Source organism: Rhinolophus sinicus, chromosome 1 (genome assembly GCF_057876585.1).
Source record: "Rhinolophus sinicus isolate RSI-liver-muscle chromosome 1, RSI-T2T, whole genome shotgun sequence".
NCBI lineage: Eukaryota > Metazoa > Chordata > Mammalia > Chiroptera > Rhinolophidae > Rhinolophus > Rhinolophus sinicus.
The window spans coordinates 167,811,071-167,838,231 of NC_142501.1; the positions used below are offsets into that span (position 1 = coordinate 167,811,071).

At 33.8% G+C, this 27,161-nt stretch overlaps 1 protein-coding gene across 17 annotated transcripts in view; it reads right to left on the minus strand.

Annotated features, from left to right (window-relative positions):
- The window catches only part of MAPK10 (mitogen-activated protein kinase 10), a 288,604-nt gene that overhangs the window by 31,020 nt on the left and 230,423 nt on the right, over positions 1-27,161 (minus strand). For all 17 annotated transcript variants that reach the window (XM_019731283.3, XM_074323972.2, XM_074323984.2 and 14 more), the window contains 2 exons: positions 19,921-20,103; positions 16,282-16,406 (listed from right to left, as the gene is read on the minus strand). In XM_019731283.3, coding sequence (XP_019586842.1) covers positions 16,282-16,406; positions 19,921-20,103 — 308 coding nt within the window. The remainder of the gene's footprint in view (positions 1-16,281; positions 16,407-19,920; positions 20,104-27,161) is intronic.

Genomic DNA, 27,161 nt, shown 5'->3' on the forward strand with positions numbered 1-27,161 from the left:
AATCTTTGTGTTTTTCCTCTCCTAGCACTGATCTTTCTGAAAAATCTTAGAATGATGTAAAGATTCTCGATTAAAAAAACTTTTTCAATCTAGTTAAAAGAGTTCTTCTAATCAGATAATTACTACCTCTTACACCTACATGGTTTCAATACATCTGGAAAATTATATAAGAAAACATTCATGTACCACTTCTATGCACAAGATGCTTATCAGAAAAAAGTAGCAAATATAATTATTGTAAATTCATTTCTTTCTATATTTTGTCGGTACATAAATTATTTGAAGACCTCCTTTGTGAAGAAAAAGAGAACTATTTAAAGGATATTGTGACATAATAAAGTGAGCACTGGCTTAGAACCTTGGTTTTAGCTGTGGGATTGTGTAAGAGTCATTTTAAAGTTCTGTAAAATGGGAATCACGGTATCCGAGGGTAGGGGTAGGGGTTCTTCTGGCTGAGGTAATGCAGAATAGAAACATGGGTGAGAAGTTTAAATAAAATAGACAATATGAAAGTGATTAAAACATTTCATTAAATCAATTAATTATTCTGAGAAACGACAGTGTGGTAGGACCAGGTAGTTACATAGATGATGCAAATGATTGACACAAAACCCGTATCTTCAAGTTTCTCCTAGAGCAATAATTTCTAAGGTCTATGTGGTGGGGAGAGGGTACTGGAGGTGGGGAGTGATTGGGCGGGGAACAGAATCACCTGAAGGTGAGGGATTATTTCCAATTAGTAATCTGCACACACAATCTGACTTACCCCTCCCATCCTATCAAGAATCCTTGCCTTAATGAGTGTTGATGTGCTGCTGACCATAATGAGCTGATGACTGCGTTTCTCCGATATATTGTGGAAGAAAACGGGTGAGAATCACAAGTTTCCTCTTTCCAAACACAATAATGGAGAGCTATGTACCAACGCAAGGCATTCCCATTGCCCCTATTTTTCCATTTAATTAACGTAGCTCATATAGTGGATTTTCTTAAAACATAGCACACCTTTTCGTTCAGTAATGAAATATTCTAAGGACTAATTTTAAAAAGAAAGTAATTTTAATTGAACTTTTTGTTAATAAGATAGAAATAAATGACATTTTCCTTTCCCTTATGTCATACAGGTTAAAACTATTGGGTTTAAATTATTTCGATTACACCCATAAACTAAAAAGTTCCTCTCTAGCAACATTATGTGTTTTCAAAGTTTATTGAGCACTTTCACATATAACATCTTACCTCTTCAAACATTGTTACATATCATCTGGGTGAGGATTAGTTGTGACAATTATACAACTAAAAAAAAAAAAATCTCTGAATCTGTTTTGTTTTTTTCCATCCCCACTGCCGTTAACACTCATTTTATCATCATCTCTTAGCTCAACTACTTCAGTACCTTCCTAACTGGTCTTTCTGCTAATATTCATCATCCCACCAGCAGAAAGAATGGTCTACGTAAAACCCACGTCTCTGATTCATATCCCTAGAGTCATCCTCCCTGCCTTTAGCATGGGGCTCACCGGGGATGAGTTACAGGTGCTTGCTGACCTGGTCTCCGGTCACATTCCTCACTGCTGTCTTGGTCACACTGAATTACCTCAAAGTTCCTCAGGTGAACTACAAGAAGGTCTCTCTTCTCTCCTGGTCTTTGAACCTACTCTTCCACTTTCCTTTCCTTTGGCTGACTCTTGCCCATGCTTTGGTCCAATTTAAGACTTTTCTCCCTCCTAAAGCCTCTTCTATCTATTAAAAGATGGGTCATACATTATTCCTTTGGCTTTTGTTGCACCTTGTGCTCCCCTTTTCATAGAATTTACTGGAGTAGTAAAAATGTCTCATTTACTTATCTATCAACGCTACTATACTAAAGCTACTAAATAACAGGAATGAGGGCTGTGTGATTGAAGGTCAATAAAAATGTAGGGAATGAAAGAAGTGAACCTGATCTAGGAAGGATGAGTCCTTGACTATGGGTGTTCTAGCTACAGACCCTGAGTGGCTCCCATTGCACTCTACTCTCTCCCAGTATCATGACCTTGGTCTCCACACTGCAGCTCTTTGTCTTCTCCCACTGCCTAGGACTCCTTGGTTTGAGGAAGTTAGATTATGTGCCACAATATTATAAATTAACTCATAGTGAGCCAATTTTTTTGCTTAGATTGTTATTAAGCCTCCTATTCGTGAGGGAGCTACTCATTATTTAAGATTCTCTAAAAATGTATTTGTAAGAATTCTGGCTAGGAATAAACTTGTCTTTGTAATGAAACAGAAGTCACAAAGCAGCGGAGCATGGAACATGAGCAAGCCTGCTTCAGAAAAAGAAGTGGTGACAGATTGCTGTACTAGGAAAACAGCATTCTGGTGCATGTGTCATGAAACAAAGTCACCAAATGTGCTTTCTGCTGAATTTAATCCAAAATCACAAACATCTTAGGTAAGGGATTTTCAGAAAAAGTGCCTGAGGCATAGCTATTTTACCCTCACTTCTTTCAGCAGAACATGAAAGGAGTTCAGCTTTCCAAAAACTCATAAAAATGGAAATCAGATTCTCCCGAAAATCAGAAACTGTGGGGAATTTCTTTTCATTATCAATTAAAAGTATTTTTCATAAACAATAAAATTCATTCTTTCACAAGATATTGTGGGCCAGTATTGCACAAATGACCCTGTAAGTCTCATATTAAACCTGTAGCAAGTTATGGAAGTGGTTTTTTTTAATCATTCTTATAACTATCTTGCCATTAGGAAGGAACATAATAATTTTATTATAGCACATACTCTGTGAAAGACCATAAACTTTTAATAGAAGTATAAAAAGGGAGTATAACCTTTTCAATACTCTGTCTCATTGTTGGATGAATCTATTCTACCTTCCCTCACTTATAATGGATGCCCTCGGGCCTAAGCAACAGTTCTACACTTGGAAAGAAAATGTTCAAATCCAGCCTTTTCCCTGAATCTGTAGGTTACTACCGTGTTTCCACGAAAATAAGACCGGGTCTTATGCTAATTTTTGCTCCAAAAGATGCATTAGGGCATGTTTTCAGGGGATGTCTGATTTTTTTCATGTACAACAATCTATATTTATTCAAATACAGTCATGTCATCTTCTTCTGGAACATCGTCATAACGCACTAAATGTGTCCATCTGGCTGATGATCTTAACTGGGGTTTATTTTCGGCGTAGGCCTTATTTTCGGGGAAACACGGTATGATTTAGCACTCAAGAATGCTTCCTATCCTTTTTCTGTTTCTTCAGCTCCTCAAATTTTCAGTCTATAGACTTTTGGTTTTAGTACAGTTCTGATGACATGCTGACTTCATCTCCACAGTTTTCATTTGGGGCTAAAAAAAAATCAAAATAAACATCATACAGATTTACTAATTGTTATCACATGACCACACATTCATTTTCAGGATCGTTAAGGATTATACTTTCTAATGGTTTTTTCTTCTCTCTTAGAAAGTGAAACTTCTCAATTTGCCCCCTAACTTTGATGGTATAACCACCTCTAAGCATGACTTGAAAAACAGATGTTTGATTAATGCAACCCTATGTTCCCCTCTACATAGGAAAGAAATTGGGCCTTTTAGAAAATGGAGGAAGAAACAAAAATCTTTGGAGAAAAACATGGCAGAGAAAAATGACTGGTGCAAAGGAATTAAGTCCTTAATTAAGAGAAACAAAGTAGAAGTAAGATATGAGAAAAGTTGGACCTGACATTCTCATGAAATCTGTTATTCATTGCAGAATAATTCCTCCATAAAGCTATGAACACTTATGCCAAATGAACACTTGAAAGCTCCATTGCACAAGAAAAGAGCTAGCTATGTGAAAATTAGATACTAGCTATTTGTTTCTATTTCTTGAAGAAATGTTATTTTTAACTTCTGTAGGACCACAGGAAACTTTTTCATATTTTTAATAAACTTAAAAAATCTGAGAACCATATCATTTCACTCATATGTGGGGTACAAAACTGAAAGCAACAAACAAACTAGACAAACAAACAAACAAAAACTTACAGACACAGACAACAGTTTAGTGGTTACCAGAGCGTAAGGAGGGAAGGGGTGGTAGAAGAGGGTAGCGAGGGTCAAATATACGGTGATGGAAGGAGAACTGACTCGGGTGGTGAACACACAATGCAATATATAGATGATGTACTATAGAATTGTACACTTGAAACCTACATAATTTTATTAACCAATGTCACGCCAATAAATTTAATAAAAAATAATAAATAAATAAATAAATAAATAAATAAATAAATAAATAAAGCTGAACTCTACAAAGTTAAGCAAAGATTTCCACCCCCTCAAATCATAATAATGAAAACTCAAAGTGTAGTGCTTTATATTTATCGGTGACTTCCCCTTGCATCCCCTTCTTTTAAAAAGTAGGACCTTTACAGATGAAAGGGTCTTTTCGAACAAGGAAAAAAATTACCTTAAGGAAATAAGCTGAGATTTTTCAAAAAATGAATTAAATCTCTTGGTTATATCTTCACTGACAGTCAACTCTAACAGTAAAGTATCCATATTTTTGTAGCCCTATCATCTAAAACTTTCTCTACCAGAAGAGTGCTTTTTAAAATCCTGAGAACTAAATTTGTAGGTAAAAGCGCCAAAAATCTCATAAAGCCTATGAATTGTATCCCTAGGAAGATGTACACACATAAATATAGGCATATAATGTCAGGATGTTTTCAACAAGCCCTTAGAAGCCCATGCAAGGAAACTCTAGGGGTTAGTGAATCTCAGGATAAGAAAGCTTGGTGCTAGACTGTGAGCTCTGAAGGGCAGGGAAATGAATCTTTAGCTCTCCTACAGTGTTCAGCACCGCACACGGAGGAAAGAAGCATTTATTATGTTAAATTGTGCAGGATGGGCATCTGTATATTTTGAGATTTAAAATAAAAGGGGACTATACAATTAAAAAGTTCATCATGCAACCCAACCTCATTGAATCTGGTAGAGATAGAGCAAAGAAAAACATCTTAAATAGAAAACCAGAGCAGATTTAGAAACTTAAACAGGGCTACCTACCAAATAACATTACTGCTGGGAATAGAACGGAGGTGGCCTTAAAATGAACGGGTTTATATGTAATAATTAACATGTGGGCCTTGCAGAAAACATCACCACCTCTGCAGAGCAGTATCAGTTTCTTTATCAGTAAAGGTTCTATCCTGAAAACACTCGTGATAAGAGGCTGGGTAAGAGTGCCTTCAAGCTGCCCTTGAATTTATATACACAGTAGTTTAGAGGAGATTCTTTTATGACAGACAAAAAAATTGTGGAGAGGGAACAGTATAGTTTGATTGTTTTAGCAACACTGCAGGTAGAGAAAAGAGACAGGAATGCAAATTACCAAATAATTAATGTTTCCTAGAGTTAGCAATTTTTATGACCTCTATCTCAAGGCAAAGCTGTCTAACAGAGATTCTCTCTCCTGACCTACTCCTACTCGTTCCCCCCTCTTTTTATTATTCTCTTACTATAAAATCCGGTAAGTTTTCATTGACAGGACGCTTTACAATTTCTGACATTGACTTCTTTGCTTATCTCTTAGAAGAAGCTCTAAAAGATGCTTGGTTTGTTTGTTTTTTTCTTCCACAATGTATAGATTACACTACTTTGTGACATCCTAGACTGATGCCACAATTAGATAATCTCTTCCCAGGATAAAAATACTAAGAAAATAAAATACACTCTCACAAATTCCTATTCCTTTGAATTAAGTAGGTGGATCTCAGAGTATCTAAGAGGTCAATTAGGACAAAAGAAAAAAAAAAAACATAGATTTGGAAGAACTTGACAGGACATCATAACTCAGTCTTTCAGAGAGCACCAAATATGGAATGTTCTAGAATAATAATTTCTGTTCCCTCCCCACCTTTTTTAAAAAGACTTCTCCTTCAGTGGTCTACTTAAGAGATTAATATTCACTGTCTAAAGGGCTCAAGGTAATATATGAAAAGAAAAACCTGAACACAGACTCTACCAGAAAGCAAAACAGTTATCTCCTGAGAATGAACTATTCAATTGGTCCAGCTCAGACATTCAAGAACCTTATATGTTCAGTGGATTCTGAATATTCCAATGATCTGAAATCAAGAAAAAAGATTTTCTTCAGTACAACTCGCTAAAATTAGAGACAAATTTTTTTTAGTGAAGTACATATTCTTGTAAGTCATGTAGCAAGAGGGGCCATTAAAAGCAGGTGGCTAAATCTATCTACAACAAACATTTTGACAAGCTCCCAACAACATAATACATGGCATCAAAACAATCCCAATATGATTCAAAAGATATCTTCACTTTAACAGCTGAGGCACTGGGCATAGGAAATGTAATGTAAGTTATATTTTCTCTGGAAAGCAATTAGTAAATTGCTCACATTTTGCTGCTGAAAGAAGACTCAGCATGAACAGATGGAAATTTACAATTCCACAAATGGCAGATATTAGGAATTAGAGACACTGATTTGACTTTCACCAAGCAAATGAGAATCACAAAATATGAATTGCTCTTTCTAAAATTAAACACGCAATTAGAGTGCATCAAATTTGTATCCATTGTAGCGCATGCTTCTTCCTACTTATTTCTAAATTTATATACATTCTGAATTAACAAACCTACTTAGAGTTCAACTCCATACTAAAAAGGTCTTCCATGACAGATAGATGGCACTAAACTATTTCTCAAATTACGCCTGCCAGGGTGTCGCACTAGCTTTTTCACAGCATGATGCATGCTATAATAATAAGAAATCATAAGACTCAAAGAGGCAGTCCTTGTGTCAGGACAGATGGAGGGAACAGCTGAGAGAGGGATTCAGCCAGTTTATTAACTCCATGTGAGCAGAACAAATTATACTTAAAAGAATTCATAGGAACATTTAGCCTGAAAAACAGAATTTAAATGATGGCAATTTCAGAATAGAGAGAAGAGAATAATGATGTTTCACCTCAGTAACCTCTTCATGTTCCCAACTCTGGACAATAAAAGGTCACCCATGACCTGCACACAGATTACAGACCAGACCAGTAATGGGCACTTGGGAAATATTTAGACTGATTTTGAAAAATTTAAAACACATAGTAAATGCTATTAACATACAATGGAATGAGATCACTAACATTAAATACTCAGGGACTATTGTTAATTGTTCTTTTCCTCACTCTGAAATGGGGTAGTTTGTCCTACTTGTGAAACTACGTATAATTTTTGTTTGATAGAAACAATTTGAGAAATCTTTTTCAAAATAATTCCCTTTATAAAAGCTCCACATATGATTGTCCTGAGAAAACTCAATTTATGTGTTTTATCATATATCTAGTTGCAGATAGGAAAAAAAAAAAACAAAAAAAAAAAACTATAAGCTTTCTAATTTAAATCCAAGGAGGGGAAAATGATTGAGAGGATCTAAAGAAAAATAAACAAGATTTTTTTTCCTTACAAAAAGCAGATTTACCTCTGTAACATCAAGAAGAAAACTAGTAATAACCTCACTAGTAAAATCCCAGGTTGTACATACTCAGAGACATAGCACCACGCATGCAGTCTTTTTTCTTTTAATGAAAAGCAATGGAGGCTTTTTATCCACCAAATGTTAAGAGAAAATAGTTTCTTATTATTGTGGTGAAAAAGAATTTTTCTTCTTCAATCAAAATTTTCAGATTACTACAAAAAAATCTTAAATAACTCAAATGTTGCGGGTTCTGTTTATTGACATATTTAAAAGGTCTTTTCTACAGTTTGAGAGTTACTATTAAATTTTACATAATAAATTTCATATCCAAACTGGCTTCTTTCTCAGGCACATTAAAGACAAACAAAAAATAACATCTATTAACTGTTTTAAGCATGTATCTGTATCCTGTGGGGAAAACCAGAAAACAGAAACAGTAGTTTCTGAATTTCAGATTGAAATAAGTATATTCAGAATAAGTATATTCAGAAGCTCTCTTAAGGTAAGGACATGTAACCTTTTGCTATTATTCACCAAAGGGAAATGTCAATTACAAAGACTTTAATCCCATTTAATCTCAACGGGAGAGATACAGCCTATACAGAGAGCTGTTTTAATTTATAACTCATTTAAATCATCTCTTCTAGCTACTTCATGTTTAACACAACACCATTAAACTCAGACTCATCAGATTATAAAATATTTGAAGTAAGCACATACACAATTTATTCAGTGGTTTATTACCAAAAAGTGGGCAACTACTGATGAACTGTTTAAATATTAGATGCATCAATTTCATATTCATAGCTCCTATTTTTTTCTTATTCCTAAATTTATATAACTTCTGAGTTTAGCAGAATGTACTTAATACATTTATAATTGAACCCATTGATACACCTATTTATTGTCTACCACGTTGTTTTTGGAACTTACGGACTCAAGAGAATTCAGTGGAAGACAGTGACTAAGCCATAGTTAATGAAAACAAAGATAAGACAAACAATAACTTATACATGAAGTAGGTTTAATAGAGCAAATCAACACATGATATAATCAAATAATATTAGCTATTACTATAAAAATATATTCAAAAATATATTCAAGATACAGGTAGAGAGTGAGAATAATTCCCCCCTCACCTTCAATCACTTGAATTTTGCTTGAATGCCCCAGATAGACAATATATTTATAGGTGAATCTTTGAACTATAAACGAAGTCTCTCCATTACTTAGCATGCGAACTTGAGAGTTCTCTGATTATCCAATAATAATCTATGCGTTTTAGCTACTAAAATCTGATCGGGATAGGGATTTATATTCAAAGCCAAACAGTTTTGTTTTTTGTTTTTTAATTATAGCTAGAGACAGATGATCATAATTTGTTAATTCAAAGAAATTGATGAAATCTGGTTAGAGGATAAAAGATAGTCATTGCAATTTAGTTATAAGTAACATTGAGAAAGACAACTTATTACAGATTCTTCTTACATTTAGAAAATTATACAATAAGCAAGTTAAAGAGTCAAATAAAATAGACAATCAACATTGGAAAAATTAACTTATCAACCAGAGATGACAAGTTACAAAATTCCCAATCAATAATAATTTCCGTTAGCTATTAACTGAATGAAAACCCACCAAGACCAATGAAAGCCAAGACCTTACTTTTCATTTTTAAATTCACTGCTGAATCACCAGCACCTAGGTCAGTGTAAGACACATAGTTTGGGTTCAATAAATATTTACAGAAAAATGAATAAATACTAAACTGTTAACAAATAAAGCCTACGCAAACAGCTCTGTAGAGGTGGATTAAAATAGGGAAAAGGCTAAAAGAGAAGGAAGAAATAACAAAGGGGTGAGTGAGAAGAAAGATGGATAGAGGTCTTTTTTTTTTTAGTGTATTTTACCTACTTGATAGCAGAAGAGTAGAATTTAAGCAACCTAAAGGAAAGCAGAGGGCTGACTCCCTCACTCCCCCATGCACATGTTGTCCAGCAGGGGCTCAGCAAGCTCTAGGCTCCTCAGGAACCAGATAACAAACAAATGAAAACGTGACACCAACATATACAAGAAAGGAAGTACACACATTCAATTAAAAACCCATGAGACGTACTCTTATGCCAAGACTATCAGATTGACATAGTACTGGTGTTTGCTGGCCAAGATTGATTTCTTGGCAAGAAATCATGAGATACTTCAGCAAATGAAATAGTTACCAGGGTTATTAGGGGAAATGTTTACTATACTTTTATGCAGTGAGGCCACTGAGCATGTGTTCTGACCTCCAAAACCTTCCCCTCTCCAGAGTAAGTGTGGCTTACCACTGGTTTACTTCAGTTTTACTTAGTGCCGATTTCAGAGCTATGAATAAGCAGAGAATAAATGGGGTGGGGAGGGGGTGCCAGCCCTGGGCCTGTTTGCCCACAGATACAGCCCTAACCCTTCCCTTACCTGATCTGCATCCAGAGGCTGGCCCCTGCAGGCTGCATTGCCCAGGTTCACCTATCAGCTGACTTAGGGCTAGTCTCAGCCAATAGGAGAGAGACACTACTAGGACATGAGGGAGTGGGAAGCCAGGCCATTTCTCCCCATTCCTCCTTCCAGAAGCAGGGGTATCTCTTCTGTGTCTGTAACCCCAGATTCCACTAGCTAAGCTATCACTACCCATCCCTGGGCTCTAGTAAACCATCTCTTTGCTCTAGGGTTAGTAGTGGCTAATGTCTGGGTTGCGAATTTCTGGGTTGTTCCAAGACTATCTGCTCTTGAGTTTTGCACTGCGATCAGAAAATATCCTTAGCTTTTCCGCTGTTTAAATGCCCTTTCGTGTGACATCTGCTCAGACTCTGACCTTAGACCACATTTCTCTTCTGCACTGGTCTTATCTGCCTGCCCTATCTGACTTGTCCACATATCTGCATCAGCTTTCACTTGGGTTGGTTCAGGCCAAGCTCTGGACCCTGCATTACTCTGAGCACAGGCTTCTGCTCTCTTCTCAATGCTTTCTGATCCCATACCTGGCCTATGCTACTCTTCTCATCATGATTTGTGGTCCCACGTCCCTGTAGCTGCTCACAATTGTAGGGCTGATATTCTAAAGATTGATATTTGCTGAACGGTTGCACAAAACCATTGTACAATGATCTCCAAGCTCTCCTTTAAGATTTACCTTGAACAGATTTTCAGATATAGGCAACATTAAAATGTACATATCTATGTCACAAGAAGATTGAAAATAATGCACATTTCCGCATGGTTGGTCATCCCTTCCATGTGCTCTCTCTGGTAATGACCAATAATATACAATAGCAGACAAGAAGATTAAAATAATGTCAGATAGTAACTCTGCTCAAAGGGCATGAAATCTATGATGGCCTTGCAATAAAAGAACTTAATATAGTCAGGGGAGCTTGTTCCTATAAATTCTTTCAGCATAGCCAAAAAAAAATAACATAATGTCTAAAGTAATGAACTAGTAAATAATTCATTTAAGACTCAATTAATTACCTTATGTTATAAACAAACAGTAAATGTGTAACATTACTGACTATTCCGGTTTTACAGTTTCTAAGAGTTTATTTTAATTGAACTTCAGCACTAATATATGTGTTACTCTGTTTCCCAAGTTATACTCTCACTGGGAATCTGAAGACCAGGTTGTTTAACTTGGCATCTGTATAGGTAGTTTAAATTCCCACCCAGCCCTGTCCCAATTCTTAATCTTGAATTAGGTAGGTACTAAGAAATAATAAACAAGCTCAGCACTAGCTTTGCTTCCCTAATCATGTTCCACCCAAACTGGACAGATTTGGATTAGTCACACCTTTTCACTTGATTTCTATAAGGGTGGCATGTGTATTTATATTCCCAACCTAAACACTCCCACCCTCTCTCCTCTGTCTTCTTCTCAGCAGTAGCCCCATGTTCCAAGCTTCTGTTCTAGCATTCTCCCCTGTAACTTCGAATTGGCTGCCACACAGAAGGTCCTGTGTTGTTTGCCACCCCTTCCCCTGGGTTTCAAGTACCCAGGGCTCACTCACAGGAGAACAAAACCTAGATACCATCAGCCTGACTGGTTCAACCTGCCCTTCTGTTCCGTTTCCCAGAGTAATACTTTGACCATTTAGGACTGCATCTGGGCCTCTCTGAGACAGAGCCTTCAACACAACATTGGATCTGACTGATCACTGCTGGCTGTGAGCCTCCGCCCAGCACCAGTCCCACCTTGGACAACGGTTCTAGCGTCAGGTCGTGATCCTTCCTTTTTGTCATGAATTGAGGAATAAAGGAATGTCCTTCTCTGGCCCCATAAGTTTTTAATTGACTTCCTTGTGATGATTACTTTGAGTTCTGAGGACTTTGGTTTGGTGACTGAGAACATCTCTCCCTCTCCCAGACCTAGCACAGCAGAGCAACTACAGAAGCCATCTGGAAGGGTCCTGCACACAGGCACTTTCTCAGCGTGTTCTGGGGTTTCTGAGAGAAATAAAACTGCGTTTTAAAGAATTGGTCACAACTATAGAAAAGATCCCTGCTAGGCCACGAGAAAAGATGAAATAGTGCCATTTGTGACAACATGGTTGAATCTTGAGATTATTATGCTAAGCACAATAAGTCAGGCAAATAAATCAAGAACATATGATTTCACCTATATGTGGATATAAAACTGAAAGCAACAAATGAAAAAGACAAATAAACAAAAACTCAAACACAGACAACAGTTTAGTGGCCACCAGAGGGGAAGGGGGAGGTAAAAGAGGATAGTGGTGGTCAAATATACAGTGACGAAAGGAGAATTGACTTTAGGTGATGAACACACAATGCAATATATAGATGGTGTATTATAGAATTCTACACTTAAAACCTATATAATTTTATTACCAATGTCACCTCAATAAGTTTTTAATTAAAAATAAATAAAGCCATGTTCTACCTGTAAAAAAGAAATGGTCACATTTTATGTTCTCCTTAATTTACCTTTTTATATGCCCTGAGACATCGGTAACAATTCTTCCTTATCTTGCAAAAATACTCCTAACAGGTGTCTATACCCTACTCTCAAGGGTTGCAGGGTGAAAGCCACCCTCTACTCTAGCAGGGTCTCTAAACTCAAGAATCTGTTAAGAAACAAGGCACCTGATCTTCACTATTTCCCTTCAACAGAGTACAGGGTAAATATTCAAATTGATTCCCACAAATAGCCCTGAATGTCCCCTAGTTTCCAAACAATATTTACAATGTGGATTGATGACCTACATAATTTGTCTTAATTTGGGTTTAAATTAATGGAATTGGACTCTCTAGATGACTTTCAATGTTTTTAATTTAAATACTGTAGAATATTTCTGCAGTTGTTTGGCCAGCTGGTGTTTACCAAATATATATATCAAAAGGTAGCAAAGCTTTGTGCGGAAAAGTCATAATAGCAGCAGTAATAATAACAGAAATAATAACAGTTTATATGACACTTTCTGCATGCCAAGTACTGTACTAAGCACTTTATGTAATTAACTCTAAATTCTCAGAAGAACACTATGCAGTAAGTATGATTGTCCCCTATGCTAGTCAAGAAAACTGAGTGGCAGAAAGGTTAAAAAACTTGGCCAGCTAGTAAGTGGCACAACAGAAATGTAAACCTAACCCATCTCTCACACCTGTAAAGACACATACAACTCCATAAATTGCATTTGTGCATGATAGCTTTGCCCTCTTGATAAATACCAAAATTTCATGAAGCAGCATTGACATTAAATGTAGCCTTTGTACTCTATTTGGGGCACACACTTCTATTACTCTGAACATTATTTGAATAAAACTTGCTAATAATTTGAGCCATTATAACTTCAAAATCTTTATGTACTATTATACAGATAGGTCACTATTAACCTTGATATTCGATTTTTAAAATTCTCAACTTCATGGTTACATGAATAATTTTCTCTCTTACCATTCTGACAGCATTCATATGTTCTTCCCTTTTCATTTGGTGCTTTTGACACTTTTGGAAAAACGTGGTAAGATAGCTTGTAGTTTGATCAATAGATTAGTACAAGTAGCATTTCTCTACTTGCCTTTCTACTTTTCCTGAAGACATCACCTTCTCTTGCACTTTCTCCTTTATCCCTCTCCAGAGACTTGCTTTATTTTCTTCCAATGAAACTTATTTTTGTTTCCTCCCAGCTTTGAATTTTCTTCCCTCTATAATATCATGTGAGTTACTTAAAAGCTGTTTAAGATTGGCTCTCCTGATTGACTTCCAATCAAGGAAATTCGGATTATTTCATACTTCCATTTATTTGGATTATAGAGACACATTGGAGTATATTTTGCAAAATAATTTTGTCAGTTTTGGCAGAAAACATATGATTCCATCCATGTGTCTATAAAGAAAGGTCACTTCGCATTAAATATACATTCACATGCAGTGACAAAGACATTCACTCTAAGGGAATTGCAGAAAGCATAGTAACCACTATTCTAGCATCCTCACCGTCTGTCTCCTAGCAATAGTCATGACCTCTGTGATGCATTGCATGGAGTAATAAACCAACCTCGCCCAAGAGTCAGGTTTCCAACCTATTCACTGCAACATGTCTAGATGTAAAATATGTTTACCCTGTATAACCAATGACCCCAGTCTAGATGTTAAATACTTGCTTGTTCTGTGTATTAACTGAACCCTTCCCCTTGACCTTCAGGTTCTACCAGATCTTTCCCCTAAAATTTATTTGCCTTGTGCTGTTGCTGTGCGTGCCCCAACATGACAATACTGAAATGGTTGAAAAATTAAAATAAATATTGAAAAAAAATTGTAAAGAAAAAAGATTCTAGCCATTTTAGGACCCTAAATTTCACCTTTTTGTCCATCAAAGGAATTTTTCATGAAAAGTTAAAATAAATTTAAAAACTCATGGAAACTATTCATTAATATGTTGTTATAGATTCTAAGCAACTCTTTCTTTTATAGGCAACATAATTACAAGTGAATTACAAATGCGGACTTTATGACTCCAATTAAACTCTAGGCCACAATCCATTAAAAACAAATTATACATATCACATTAGCTATAAATAAAAATAAATATGCCACATGATTTGAACCATCAAAATAAACAAGAAGCAACAATTTCAAATAATTTACGGTTGTCTAAAAATTTTATCAACATAACCTAAAATATTTTATTGAAAATCATCAGAGAAAAAATTATTACACTTAATTTTCATATACATATACATTATACTTTCTCTTACTTATTTCATTATTTCATTCTACTCTGAGAACATCTTTGGAAGTATTTCCCAAGATTGAGAGATTGGAAAAGATTCTATTTTAAGTTGTAAGAACATTATTGTTTTAGTTTTAAGAGCATCATCATTATACTTGAAAATATTTAATTTTAGGGATTTTAATTTGGAAAAGTCAAATCAAGTGACTGAAAATTAATTTGAAGCTAATTGAAATTTCAACATATTGTAAAACTGCTTAGGAGAGTAGATCTTATGAAAATGTCATCAAGGACTGTATACCCATTTCCACAATTGAGAGACTCATTTACCACTGAAATGTTTGCTCTGAAATTTCTGAATGCTTAAGAATTGGGTTATTATGAAAGTAGCTTTTTTAATAGTATGTCTATAAAATTTGATGCTACCTAATCCTCACTCCCATCTATCAGAGCTCACTTCTCCAATGAAGAATGAAAGGATAAGAATTATGTCAGTTTGAATCAAGCATCTGACATGGGCAGGCACACAGTGAAGCAGAGGAAAGGAAGCTGAAAAAGCAAAAGTATGCTTGAGCAAGAATAACTCGGTGTTCAGAGAAGGACACAAGAAAACAAAAGGAATATTTCAAGTAGACGATTAAGAACAATTCAAATAAAGTTATTTGAAGATATTATGTAAAAGGAAATGAGATAATTTAGCACACATATTCTAAGAATTTGAAGAGATTTTGATGTTTTTGGGAAAAGGTAACACTGATGATAGTAACATATAAAAGAGGGACAAAAGGACATTCCCATCAAGAGGCCTATAAAACACACATGGGCAACAACACCACTCAATTTGTGCTGCACAGCCCTGACTCTACACAGAGAAAAGGGGAGGAAAAGATGTAAGAAAATGATTGGAGAAGAGATATTAAATGTCTGAAAAATACTATAAATAAATAAATAAATAAGAGTCATGCTTCTGAGAAGATTCTTAAACTATGTCTGGATTTAAAATAAGTAGATACATCTTACCGTGACAGTCAATTTAGAATTAGCCTGAAATAACGTCCTTATTGGTACACACAATTTTTCTCATCTAATTCATTCAAGGCCTCACAAAGTCACCAACAGCCTGTTGAAAGCTCTATAATTAAAATGTTCTTAGTATCACACTTTACTAATGGTAGACATCTTGTCAAGGAAATACAAGGAAAGTAACTTATTCTCTGTTATGTTTTCTGCTATTTAGTTTGCATCAGGAGAGGCTGATAATTAAACATAAAGGAGGAGACCCTGGTACAGCTAACAATTTAACAAAACCTAATGGCAGTGTTACATGGACAGCTAAGGTGTGTTGGACTAAATCAGCATCTCTCATAGGAAATCCTGGAAAAGAAATGCATTTAAAATATAGGTAGAAGGAAATAACTCTTAGAGGGGAAGTAAGAGTAAGAACTCTGTGATTTAGGAATTTCATGAATGTCCTTTGTGTGTTCTTTTGGGCTCTAATTGTCTTTTAGTTTTCATCACTGAGTATCCAGTTACTATGATTTGTTTGTGGAAGGAAAGGACAATAAGCCTATGCCTTACCGCCTCCACTTCGGCAGGGTCATACCAGACATTGATGTATGGATGCTGTAAGGCGTCGTCCACTGATATCCTTTTGGCTGGGTCAATCACTAGCATCTTTGACAACAAGTCCCTGGCTTGGCTGGCTGAAACGATAAACAAGAAAAATGATTAGCAAAATTTTGATTTGGGCAAGGAAATTGGTTGGAGGGAGAGGAAATTAAGAATACAAAAGTCAACTAGCAACTTCCTTACAAACGTCAGGTAACTTCGGCAAGTGATTAGGAAATGCAAAATGAAACAATGAAATATTTTTTATCCATCAGATTTGCAAAAATAAAAGGCGGTATATAATATCTACTAATACCAGGTAATTTCATTCATGTTGTGAGAATGTAAATTGATGCAGATTTTTTTAGAGGCTAAATTTGGCAGTATCCATTAAATTTAAAATGTGAATACTTTATGACTCAGCAGTTCCCTTTAGGTATACAACCTAGAGAAACAATTACACATGTTCATGTAATGCGTACAAAAGCGATGCTCACTGCAGCATTGGCTATGAAATAAAGGAAATTTAAAACAGTCTAAATTTCCATCTGTAGGCAACTAAATGAGCTATGGTATCTTCGAATTGTATTTCGCAGTTTAAAAGAATGAGGTACTCACATGCACATGTTGTTAAGTGGGGAAAAAAAGGAAGTTGCAGAATGATCCACAGATCATGATGCCATTTGTGTAAATCTGCTCCTTCTCAACAAAACAAGCACTTCTCTCTCTCCCTCTGCCTCTCTCTCTGTCTCTCTCTCCATAAATATGTTATTAATTTATTTAATAACATTGTTAAAGAACACTCAATTTTTAATCTCTAAAAATATATATAACTTAACATAAAATACAGTTCCAAACTAATTTGAAATTTTATGGCAAAAATATTCACTTTGTCCTAAATATATGGTAAAACTTCACATTAAAGAGAACAAAATCTAAATTGGTTTGCTACATTAGGAAAAGGCAATATGTTTGAATCCGTGGATATGTGCCAATATTTATTTTATCAATTTTTCTGATTATTGATATATGAGTTAATTATAGAAATTTTAGAAATTACATGAAACATAAAATCAGGAAAAACCAACCATCCCCACCATATAGAGGCAATCACTCTTATTGATATATTATTCTCTTCTAGTCTTGTTCATGCATCTTTTAATAATTTTGATAATAAAATGTAGCAATGTATTTTTTTCAAACATCCTATGGTGGTATTTTCTTTTGTTACATTTTAATTCATAAACTTTTTATATATTTATTTAATTGCTTATTTATATATTTAACCCCAAAAATCACTAGTTAAATTTAGACTGGAAACTAATTTTTTTTTTATTTCTATTAATCATTTTTATGGGGAGTTTAGAGATTTGATTTCTGCTACTTCCAAACTGACACACTGAAGCTCACACCAATAGCAAAAGTACTGAAATACTTATACATTCATTTTCAATATTTAATCGTTTTCATTGTCAGTGACTCCCTAATGGCCCAACAGGGCTGTGTTTATTTACTGTATTGGTTCAAAGATCTCTTTGATTTGTAAACTGATTTTATACTCAGATTCACGCACCCCACTCCCACAGATTCTCCCATCAAACCCACCTAATTCTCTCCTCTTAGAAAGGGTGGGAGTTGAGGTGGGGTCCTCATCAATAGAGGTATGCACAAAGGCAATACCAAATCATCTCACTAAGAAACAATAATCAATACTATCTGTAGGAAATAAATGAGGAGAGGAAAAGGTTTCAATCCTCAACTTTCATCTTCTTATGCTCAAATGTCTTATGCTCTTTTTTTAGTAACAGTAGAATAAATTTTTCCCTTTGTTTATTTCTCTCATTCGTTATAATTTGCCATTTTTATCTTATAATTGTAATTAAACAATTATAAATATGTAAACTAGTTCATCATTTGTAAAAATAATACAATCATAGAGGTTCAAATTCAATTAAAAAGCCAAAAAATAAACTCAAGGAAGTTGGGATTATATTCCGAAAGATAGTTGATGTTTTACTTCATAGTTTTTCTACAAGTACTGACATTATCTCAAATAATTTAATCAGGACTTGTCATCTCCGTATCGTTACACTACAAGTGTCTACTTATGAAGAAGGGATTACTTGTGCTTTACATGTCAATTAGCATCATAAAGATATAAATTCCCTCCTTAGCTCTTTTTCAATCTGTATATAGGCAGTGTTGATCAAAAAAGCGGTAGATTTAGTCATAATTTAGTCTGCTGCCATTCAGAGAGCCCGCTTAAGGAAGAAACCCAATTTTGCATTAAGTATCACAAACACAAAAACAATGTTGCACATTTAAAACCCACCAGATGAAAGTTTGGAGGCGATGGTAGGATCCTGAGAAATAGTGGGCACCACATTTTAGTTTCTCTGTCTCATTTTAGTCTATATTAGCTATAAATTAAGTCTGTAAGTTAATTCTATATTAATTAATTGTTCACTGCACAATTGGGGTAAAATTTCCAAAGCATGTGTCCTTTTTCTGTTTTTGATATTGTATAGATACATTTTAAATTATAATTATTATGTTTATTAATAGTTTTTAGCTAACAGTTATTGAGCATTTTCTGTGAGCCAGGCTGTATTCAAAGTGCTTGACAAATTACTTAATCAATTAATCCTTCCAACAGCTCTAGAAGGTCAACATTTTCCACCATCATTTGTTTAAAAAGATAAAGAAAGATTACATAACTTGCCCAGCTTCACACAGATTTTAAGGGCTGGGGGCAAAAATCAAATTTGTTTCAAAATTACTTTCTCAGGAATGTCCTAAATTAAAATATTATTTATTATATACTTTATACATTGCCAAATTATTCCTTGTCTTCAGTTCTATGACTGAGACATTATTATCCCAGTTTTATTATAAGATTTGTTACTAACATTAATAACTACAAACACAGTAGTAGAAAATTATTTATTAATGTATGTGTTTATATTGAATATGAAATGTGTAGGTATCTCATTTGTCACGTGTAAAGTGAAAGAAAAACAATGGTGATTAAGAGATCCTTAAAATACAAATAAAACTCAGACACTTTCACCTCCAAGATTTTACATTAAAACTTGTGTTGAAAGGAGATGAGGGTAAGGGAGATCGAATATATGGTGATGGAAGGAGAACTGACTCTGGGTGATGAACACACAATGGGATTTATAGATGATGTAATACAGAATTGTACACCTGAAATCTATGTAATTTTACTAACAATTGTCACCCCAATAAATTTAATTAAAAAAAAAAAAGAAAACATTTTCCAAGTAACAAAAAGATTTGAAACAATGATTTCAATGTATATTATATCGGCCTTTTTAGTTACACTGCCATACAATTTTAAGATTCTAAATAAGCTCCCTGAAATAGTTAACCCACATCACTGTCACACACTTTAGTATTATTCTTCCCTCTGAATAGCCACACAATTCTACAATCCTTGGCCATTCACACTTTGTAAGAAAGATCTTTTAAGAAATAACTCTCCTTAAATTGAGGTAGTTCGAGTTAAAGACAGGTGTCTCGATGGTTTGCTTATTTCATCCACCACCCACACAGTGGTTCTCAAGTTGTCCCTGATGGGCTTACCTTTGAGTTTATTGTGCTCAGAATCCGCTGGGAAGAGGGAATCTGGAAAGAGCTTGGGGAAGGTGAGTCCAGCATACTTGGGCCGATTCTCCACATAGTTTCTTACTGTGGGTTGCAATTTCTTCATGAATTCCGGACATGGTGTACCTAGTTGTTCAATTACCTTGTTCCATTGGTCAATATCTGAGAATTGAATAGTTAAGGGCAAACAGAAGTGCAGGCCACTAGCTTTTGCCTTTCACTAGTTGGGAGGCTAACTGCTTCTCAGAATCCTGGGCAGTCATCAACACGAGTGGAGTTTTAATGAGCAACAAATGACAAAAATAAAAAATGAGAATTGTCAGGCAATGAATCCTCTTGGAATTTTAAATTCACTTTTGGAACATACACACTTTTGGAGAACTAGCATTACTTAACAAAAATAGAATATCATGAAATAGTCTTTGAGTTGTTAAGATGAAAATATATTTAATAACATAAGAATGTCTTATATTAAGATAAACTTCTATATAACCATGTGATTTAAAAGAGAAAAAATACATTTTTATAATTACCTAATTTTTATAAAATTACTTAATTAATTTCTTTTCTAAAAATGACAAACACACAAATGATTTAAATAAGATTCATTTACATTTGTCCTAAATTCCTCTTAAGATTTTTTCCTCTTTCTGTACTAACCAGGAAATTTCAGCATCTGTTAATGTTTTCTACTCATATGCATCACCTATGGGATCAATATTTTTGATAAAAAAATAATCTGTTAATTCTTCATCAAAGACTTAAAAATTTCTATTTATCAAAGTAGTCAAAATTTCACGTCTATTTTCTTACTTCTGCTAGTAGTGCTCTGCATCCATGAATATCAAGAAGATATGAGGGTAAACACAGGATGTTCAATTTAAAACAAGAGACTTCCATCCAAGTGTATGTCTCAAAAGTACATTAAGCATGTGGAATTCTACAGGAAAAATATTAACTCTCTATTATAATTAATGTCCCCCAAAATTGGAGCTAGCTCTTTGAAAGACCAACCCACTGATTGCGATTCTCTTTTTCATCTATCATTAATATTTGATATATCAGAGTCTTGCAAATGATAAACACCACCCATGAAAACTGTGGAGAACCAACTGGAAGAAGCTGATTTTAGGGAAATTTCCTTGCCACATGTCAATGAATGGTAGGAGCCTTAGAAATTCTTCTTAAATCCAATACCACAGGTATTGTTCTCCTCTACATTGTTTATTCTTTTACATTTCTATTCTTTAGTAATAAGTTAATTAATTCATTGCTGCTAATGTAATTTGCAACAGGTCAGAGAACTTATCATAATATTACTTAATTGAGGTTTCTAAACGCTTTACCCTTAGCTATTCAATACAACTGGACGTAAAGAGATTGACAGTCCTGACAAAAGACAAAATTAACTATATTTAAGAAAACAAAACAAATTAAATATATATATGTATGTGTATATATATACATACACATATATATATATATGTGTGTGTATGTATATATATACACACACACACACACACATATATATATATATAAAATAAAGTAGGTAAGAGATTGAACAAAGACAAAATCAAGATACATTGCAAATCCTCTCCTACCTCCTTTATAATCTGGCTGAATAAAATGTACATTATTACGTATCCTCTCAATTATTGGGATGAAAAAATTGAATGATTGTGTAATTTCAAGAGATAAGTGGAGGTGGGAAAAACTGAAGAATATTCATGATAATATAGTAGTAAATTAGAATAATTAGAAATAAGGAAACTGAAAAATTATAAAAGGTTAAAGTTAAAAGTTATTCTTACACAAAAACTTAGTACTCTGGACATAGATAAGCTTTAAATACTTAAACATATTTAAATAGAAAACAGTACAGCTAAATAAATCACAAGTGCTTGCATTGTAAATTATGAAAAGAGGTCTACTTTCTAAGTTAGGTTATTATGCCCTATCAAGCCATCATTTAATCATTGGTCAAACTTCCTTAGAATTTTAGACATTATATCAAACTAAAACTAGGGGCAAAGAAGTTGCCCTATTTTCTGTAAAGGTGTCATGCAAAAAATTGGCAAAATATTCACAACATACTAGTATATTCTAGTTACATTTAACTACAGTTATAGTCATTCAGTAAAAAATTAATTGCTTTTAAAGTAGTGTTCTCAAAATAATTCCATGCTATTTTTAGAGTAACATTTAAGGAGAGTCAAATATTCTGGAATTTGTTAAACAAGAACAGTTAAAATGTTTCTTTTTAGAAGTATAATTAAAGCCTATATATAGAAGTACCCAGTGTAATTTCCTACCTTAGATTGCTTTTTAGATGAAACACAACTGTGGTCCTTGATGTAATGGCTTACAAAATCAAGGGAGGCAAGAATCTTTATTATTGTCAATGAAAGAATTGAATGTTTATACTACAAATATGTGGATTAGTCACCTTTAAAAGTTTGTACTTTTATTTTAACCAATCCTTCCCATAAACACGAATACTTACATGTAAGTAATAAGTGTTTCCCAGATGTTCATAAGATCACAACATGAGCAATTAATTATGTCCAACTATCCTTAATCACATGATTTCCCTTTATAATCATAATTAACCAAATGTAAGCCAAGATTGGAAGTCATATCTCCTGACTCCGAGTCCAGTGCTTGTTCCAAGGATTCCAGTAAGGAAAAGAGCAACTTTGGAATTGATGTGGTAGAAACTGCTTTAATTTTGCCATAAAATTATGATGGTATGTTTGTCACAGCAATTCTCTTAAAGATTATCTGTAAAACTGCCTCCCTAGTTTTCAGGTCAAAATATTTACATAAAAAAAATGATTTTATTAATTTTAAATAGAAAATGAGGTAATTTTTAAAAATTATTCATCAGATTTCCACAATGATTGTTTTTTAAACATACATAAAAAGTTAACTAGATTTCATGCTTCTGTGTTAATGTTAACACGGTAAATATTTTTTTAAAGAATGGCCAAAATTATTTTTGTAAAAGGACTTATTTGCTTTAGAACACTCATAAGTCACTGTTTTTATACTATATGAGTAAGGATCTGAATATTTACAGATTCCAGCTTGTGCAGTTATAAAAAAAATCAATAAATATATATTTTTATATTTTGATTTACTGTTTCAGAAATTGTCACCCTCAATATATTTAAGAAAGGCCTTTAATAAAAATTGAAAAATGTGATTTTATATGAATTATTTGACAATCTCACCTAATTTTAAATTCACTACATATTAGTCATATTACAAAGTTTGATTTTATAGAGTATGATGACAAGACAAGATAATGTGCAAATACTATTAGTAATGTCTTCAATAAATAGTATTGTAATAGATGAATAAAACAAAGTAAATATGGATTGTAAAAATGAGTATCTGAAATCCTAAGACTGAAAATTATTCGTTAATTTTATCAACTAGCTAAGAACTTAGATTTCATGCATTCCTTTCACTTTAACTTCCTTAGCTGGGGAACTTTCTAAAATATGTCGCAAGCTGCCTTGAACACAATGTATGAAAAATGCCTTTTTTTCTGGGTATTTTAGGTCATAATTATGAACATATATGCAATTTATACTATGCATATTTAAGCTTTCAGAAACTACTAAGTGGAATAATAAAGAGTTCTTTAATGGCCTTATTCTACTATGCCCTTTGAAAAATTGTATCTTCCTTTCATGTTTTCTTCTATCATTGATTACTTTTTGTTATTATGAATATGGTTTCCAGAATTGACACCTTCATGAATTCAGACTTGCTTTTTCTACAGTACTCTAAGCCTTATACTCAATATTTTGTGCAAAATTTTCTGACATCTATTTGCAAGTTAAAGAATATCAGTGTTTATCTCCAAATTCTTTACTGTGTTATTAAAGATAACATTGCCTGAGATCACTATATAGAACAGCTTCAGGAGAGGCTATGTTATCTGTCAAGCCAACCAGTTGCTGAAGCACTGTGTTGAGCATTATTGTGTGGCTTTATGTGAGTCCTGTAAGAAAAAATACTGTAATCAATTAGTAATGTCATCAGTGAATGCGCAATAAGGAAGTGGAGACATGCATGCCATAAGTTAAGCATTATGATATAAAACCGTGGTTCCCCAGCTTGAATATCCATAACATAGGGAACTTACAAAATACAGATCCCTCCCCGATCCCCGATGAGCTACAAAATTTTGAGTCCATAGATCTGAGATGATATAAAAAACACCAAGGGTAATTTCAATCCAGATGGCTCTTGGACTACATTTTGAGAAACACCAGTGTAGGACATACTAAGTCTTTTGTGAATTACTAAATCGAGATTTAAGAATAAAGTACTAACATATTTCAGTTTTTTGTTGCAAATTAAGATGGCTTCAAATTCCCCAAAAGTTGATTCTATACCTATTTGCTACGGAACACTCATGGGTCCTTCACCTGGATATACTTCAGGGAAAGAAAAATCCTAATATTAATCCCTTTCCTGAAAAAAAAAAAAAAAAACATGGGAAATTACAGCAAGTGGCATGTGCAGGCTCCCAGCAAAGGGAGAGGGATTCTGCCCATCATCATTTAAGAAGGATTGAAATTGTATGTTGCATCTGTGGGGTGCTCCTCACAGAAAGTACAAAAGCTTCTCAATATAAAGCTCAAAATACTTGACAATTTATTTTGATAATTACTTCATATTTCTTTATGATAAAATTTGCTCTCAAAAGAACTTTTCTGAGGACAAGTGTAAAGATCAGGACAGTAATATATACACAAATGAGAGTCTGGGTCTAGATTTTCATGGTTATATTTTGAGTTCTGTTCCTTTAAAATATTTTTACTCTTTTTTCATTTGACAATATTCTTTTCCTCTCAAAAGTCCCCCTCAAATTCTGGTAACATGAAATATGAATAAGTGATTTCATGCACAATTTTAACTAGCATCCATTTTCATTATAAATAGCACAAGAAGAGGAAATATTATAAGTCAGAACACACCCCAAACTAAAAGCTGACAATTTAAGTAAAAGGTTGTTTGTTCACTAGTGAGGTAGTATGGGATAGGTAGTATCCAAAGGCTAATGTTTGAAGCATGATGCATATGGCTCTTAGTACAATCTATTATGTCTTATAAATCTATTTATTATTGTAATCTATATTTACTTACAAAGAAAAAAAACGGAGAGGCATTTCACATATAAGCAAATCCAGAAACACATTAAAATGTGTTACAATAATGGGATTTTCATTATGTATGGAAGGTTAATCTTTGGGGCCTCACATCTGCACCAGCCTCTTATAAGACTTTTGCCTAATTTTGTATTTATAACATGATGTATTTATATATATATATATATATATATATATATATATATATATATATATATATATATATATATATATGAAAACACCTTCCTCGAATTGTATGATATTCTCAGTTCGCAACGGCTGGGTCTGACTCTATCTGTATTTTGAAACTAGGAAGAGGCCTTGGAGATCATTTAATTTGACATCTGTATTTTATAGCTGAAAACTATTAAGTTCCTTTTAAAATTGGTAAATACAATGATTTTAAACAAAGGAGCTAATACAATTAGTTTCTAACACTAATGGAATTCTACTTAAGGTTGTTGTGACACTGTACTCTGTTCTGTGAGACCCTCTCTGGAAGATTACATCCATTTCTGGGTATAACGCTATATAGAAGGCAGGTAAGAAGGTACAATCAAGTTTATATGAAGTCAAGAAAACATGCCATATGAGGCATACCTAACAAAACTTTTATGTTTAAACTTAGAAAGCAGGAGACAATCCCTGCCCCTAACGTAGCATTTTGATCTCTCTTATCCCTCAGCCATTATCACCTTCTTATATACTGTGCCTTTTATTGTAAATTTCATGATGTCAAGAATTTCATGATGTCATGATTTTCATCATGACGGTTTTATTTACTAATATGGCCTGGAGAGAAAAAGTGATCAGCACATAGTAGGTGCTCAAAAACTATTTATTGAATAAATGACTGTCTATTTTATATCCAACCAAAGTTTTTATGGAGATAATGTAAAAAAAAAAAAAAAAAATAGGGGAGAGAAAATATTTAAAGAACCAAAAGCTGAGAAATTCCAGGAATTGGATATAGGCCAGAATTTAGAAAACACAGTGAATCCCAACAGAGATAAATAAAAAGAAACCCACACCTAGTCACATGGTAGAGAAATACCAGAAAACCAAAGACTAAGCAAAGAATCCTAAATGAAGTCAGAGAAAAGGGAAGGCTATCTCCAAAGGTGACTATTACATCGACAGCTAATGATTTACCAGCAATATTGGAAACAAAGTCAGTGGAATAACATGTTTTAAATGATAGGGAAAACAACTGTCAATCTCAAATCCTATATCCAACTAACCTGTCTTTCAAGTAAGGGAACCCAATCAAAAACAGAGTTTTATCATCAAAGACTGCCATTAAAAATTTCTAAAGGATGCTCTTCAGGGGCAAAGAAAATAATCTGAAAATAAAAGGCCAAATTGCAAGAAGTAGTATTAAGCCAAGAAAATGATAATTATAAGGGTGAATCTAAACAAACTCTACCTGTACACAATAAAATTATAACATTGTCAATTTATGAGGTTTAAAAATTAGAACTAAAATCAGTGTGTCCTAAGATCCTTGTGTGTTCAACAGAAAGATTAAAAAATGACTTAACTAAAATAGCAATTCTACACAAATTAAACTATAGATTCAATACAATTCCAATAGGAATCATTTTATAAAAGTTACTAAGCCAATTCTAATATTTTTGTTTTTAATGGAAGAGCAATGATTCAATAATAGCTAAGATACCTCTAAAGGAGACAAAAAAGGAGGGTTATTTACCCGACCTGATATAAGTACGTATTATACATTAGTATTCATTAAGAAAGGGGTGTAGTGATATAGAGTTAAACAGCAGACCAGTGGAACAGAATATAGAGTCCAGAATTTAACACCCCTCATACCAATATGTGGAAACTTATGACAAGGACAGCATTATAGATCAGTGAAGAAAGAATAAGCTAGTCAGTAAATGGAAGTAGAATAAAATAAATTGGATACCACTTTCACACCATACACAACAATCAATGTGAATCAAAGGCTTAAATGTAAAAAATTAAGATGGAAGGAGAACTGACTCTGGGTGGTGAGCACATAATGTGATATACAGATGATGTTTATAGAAT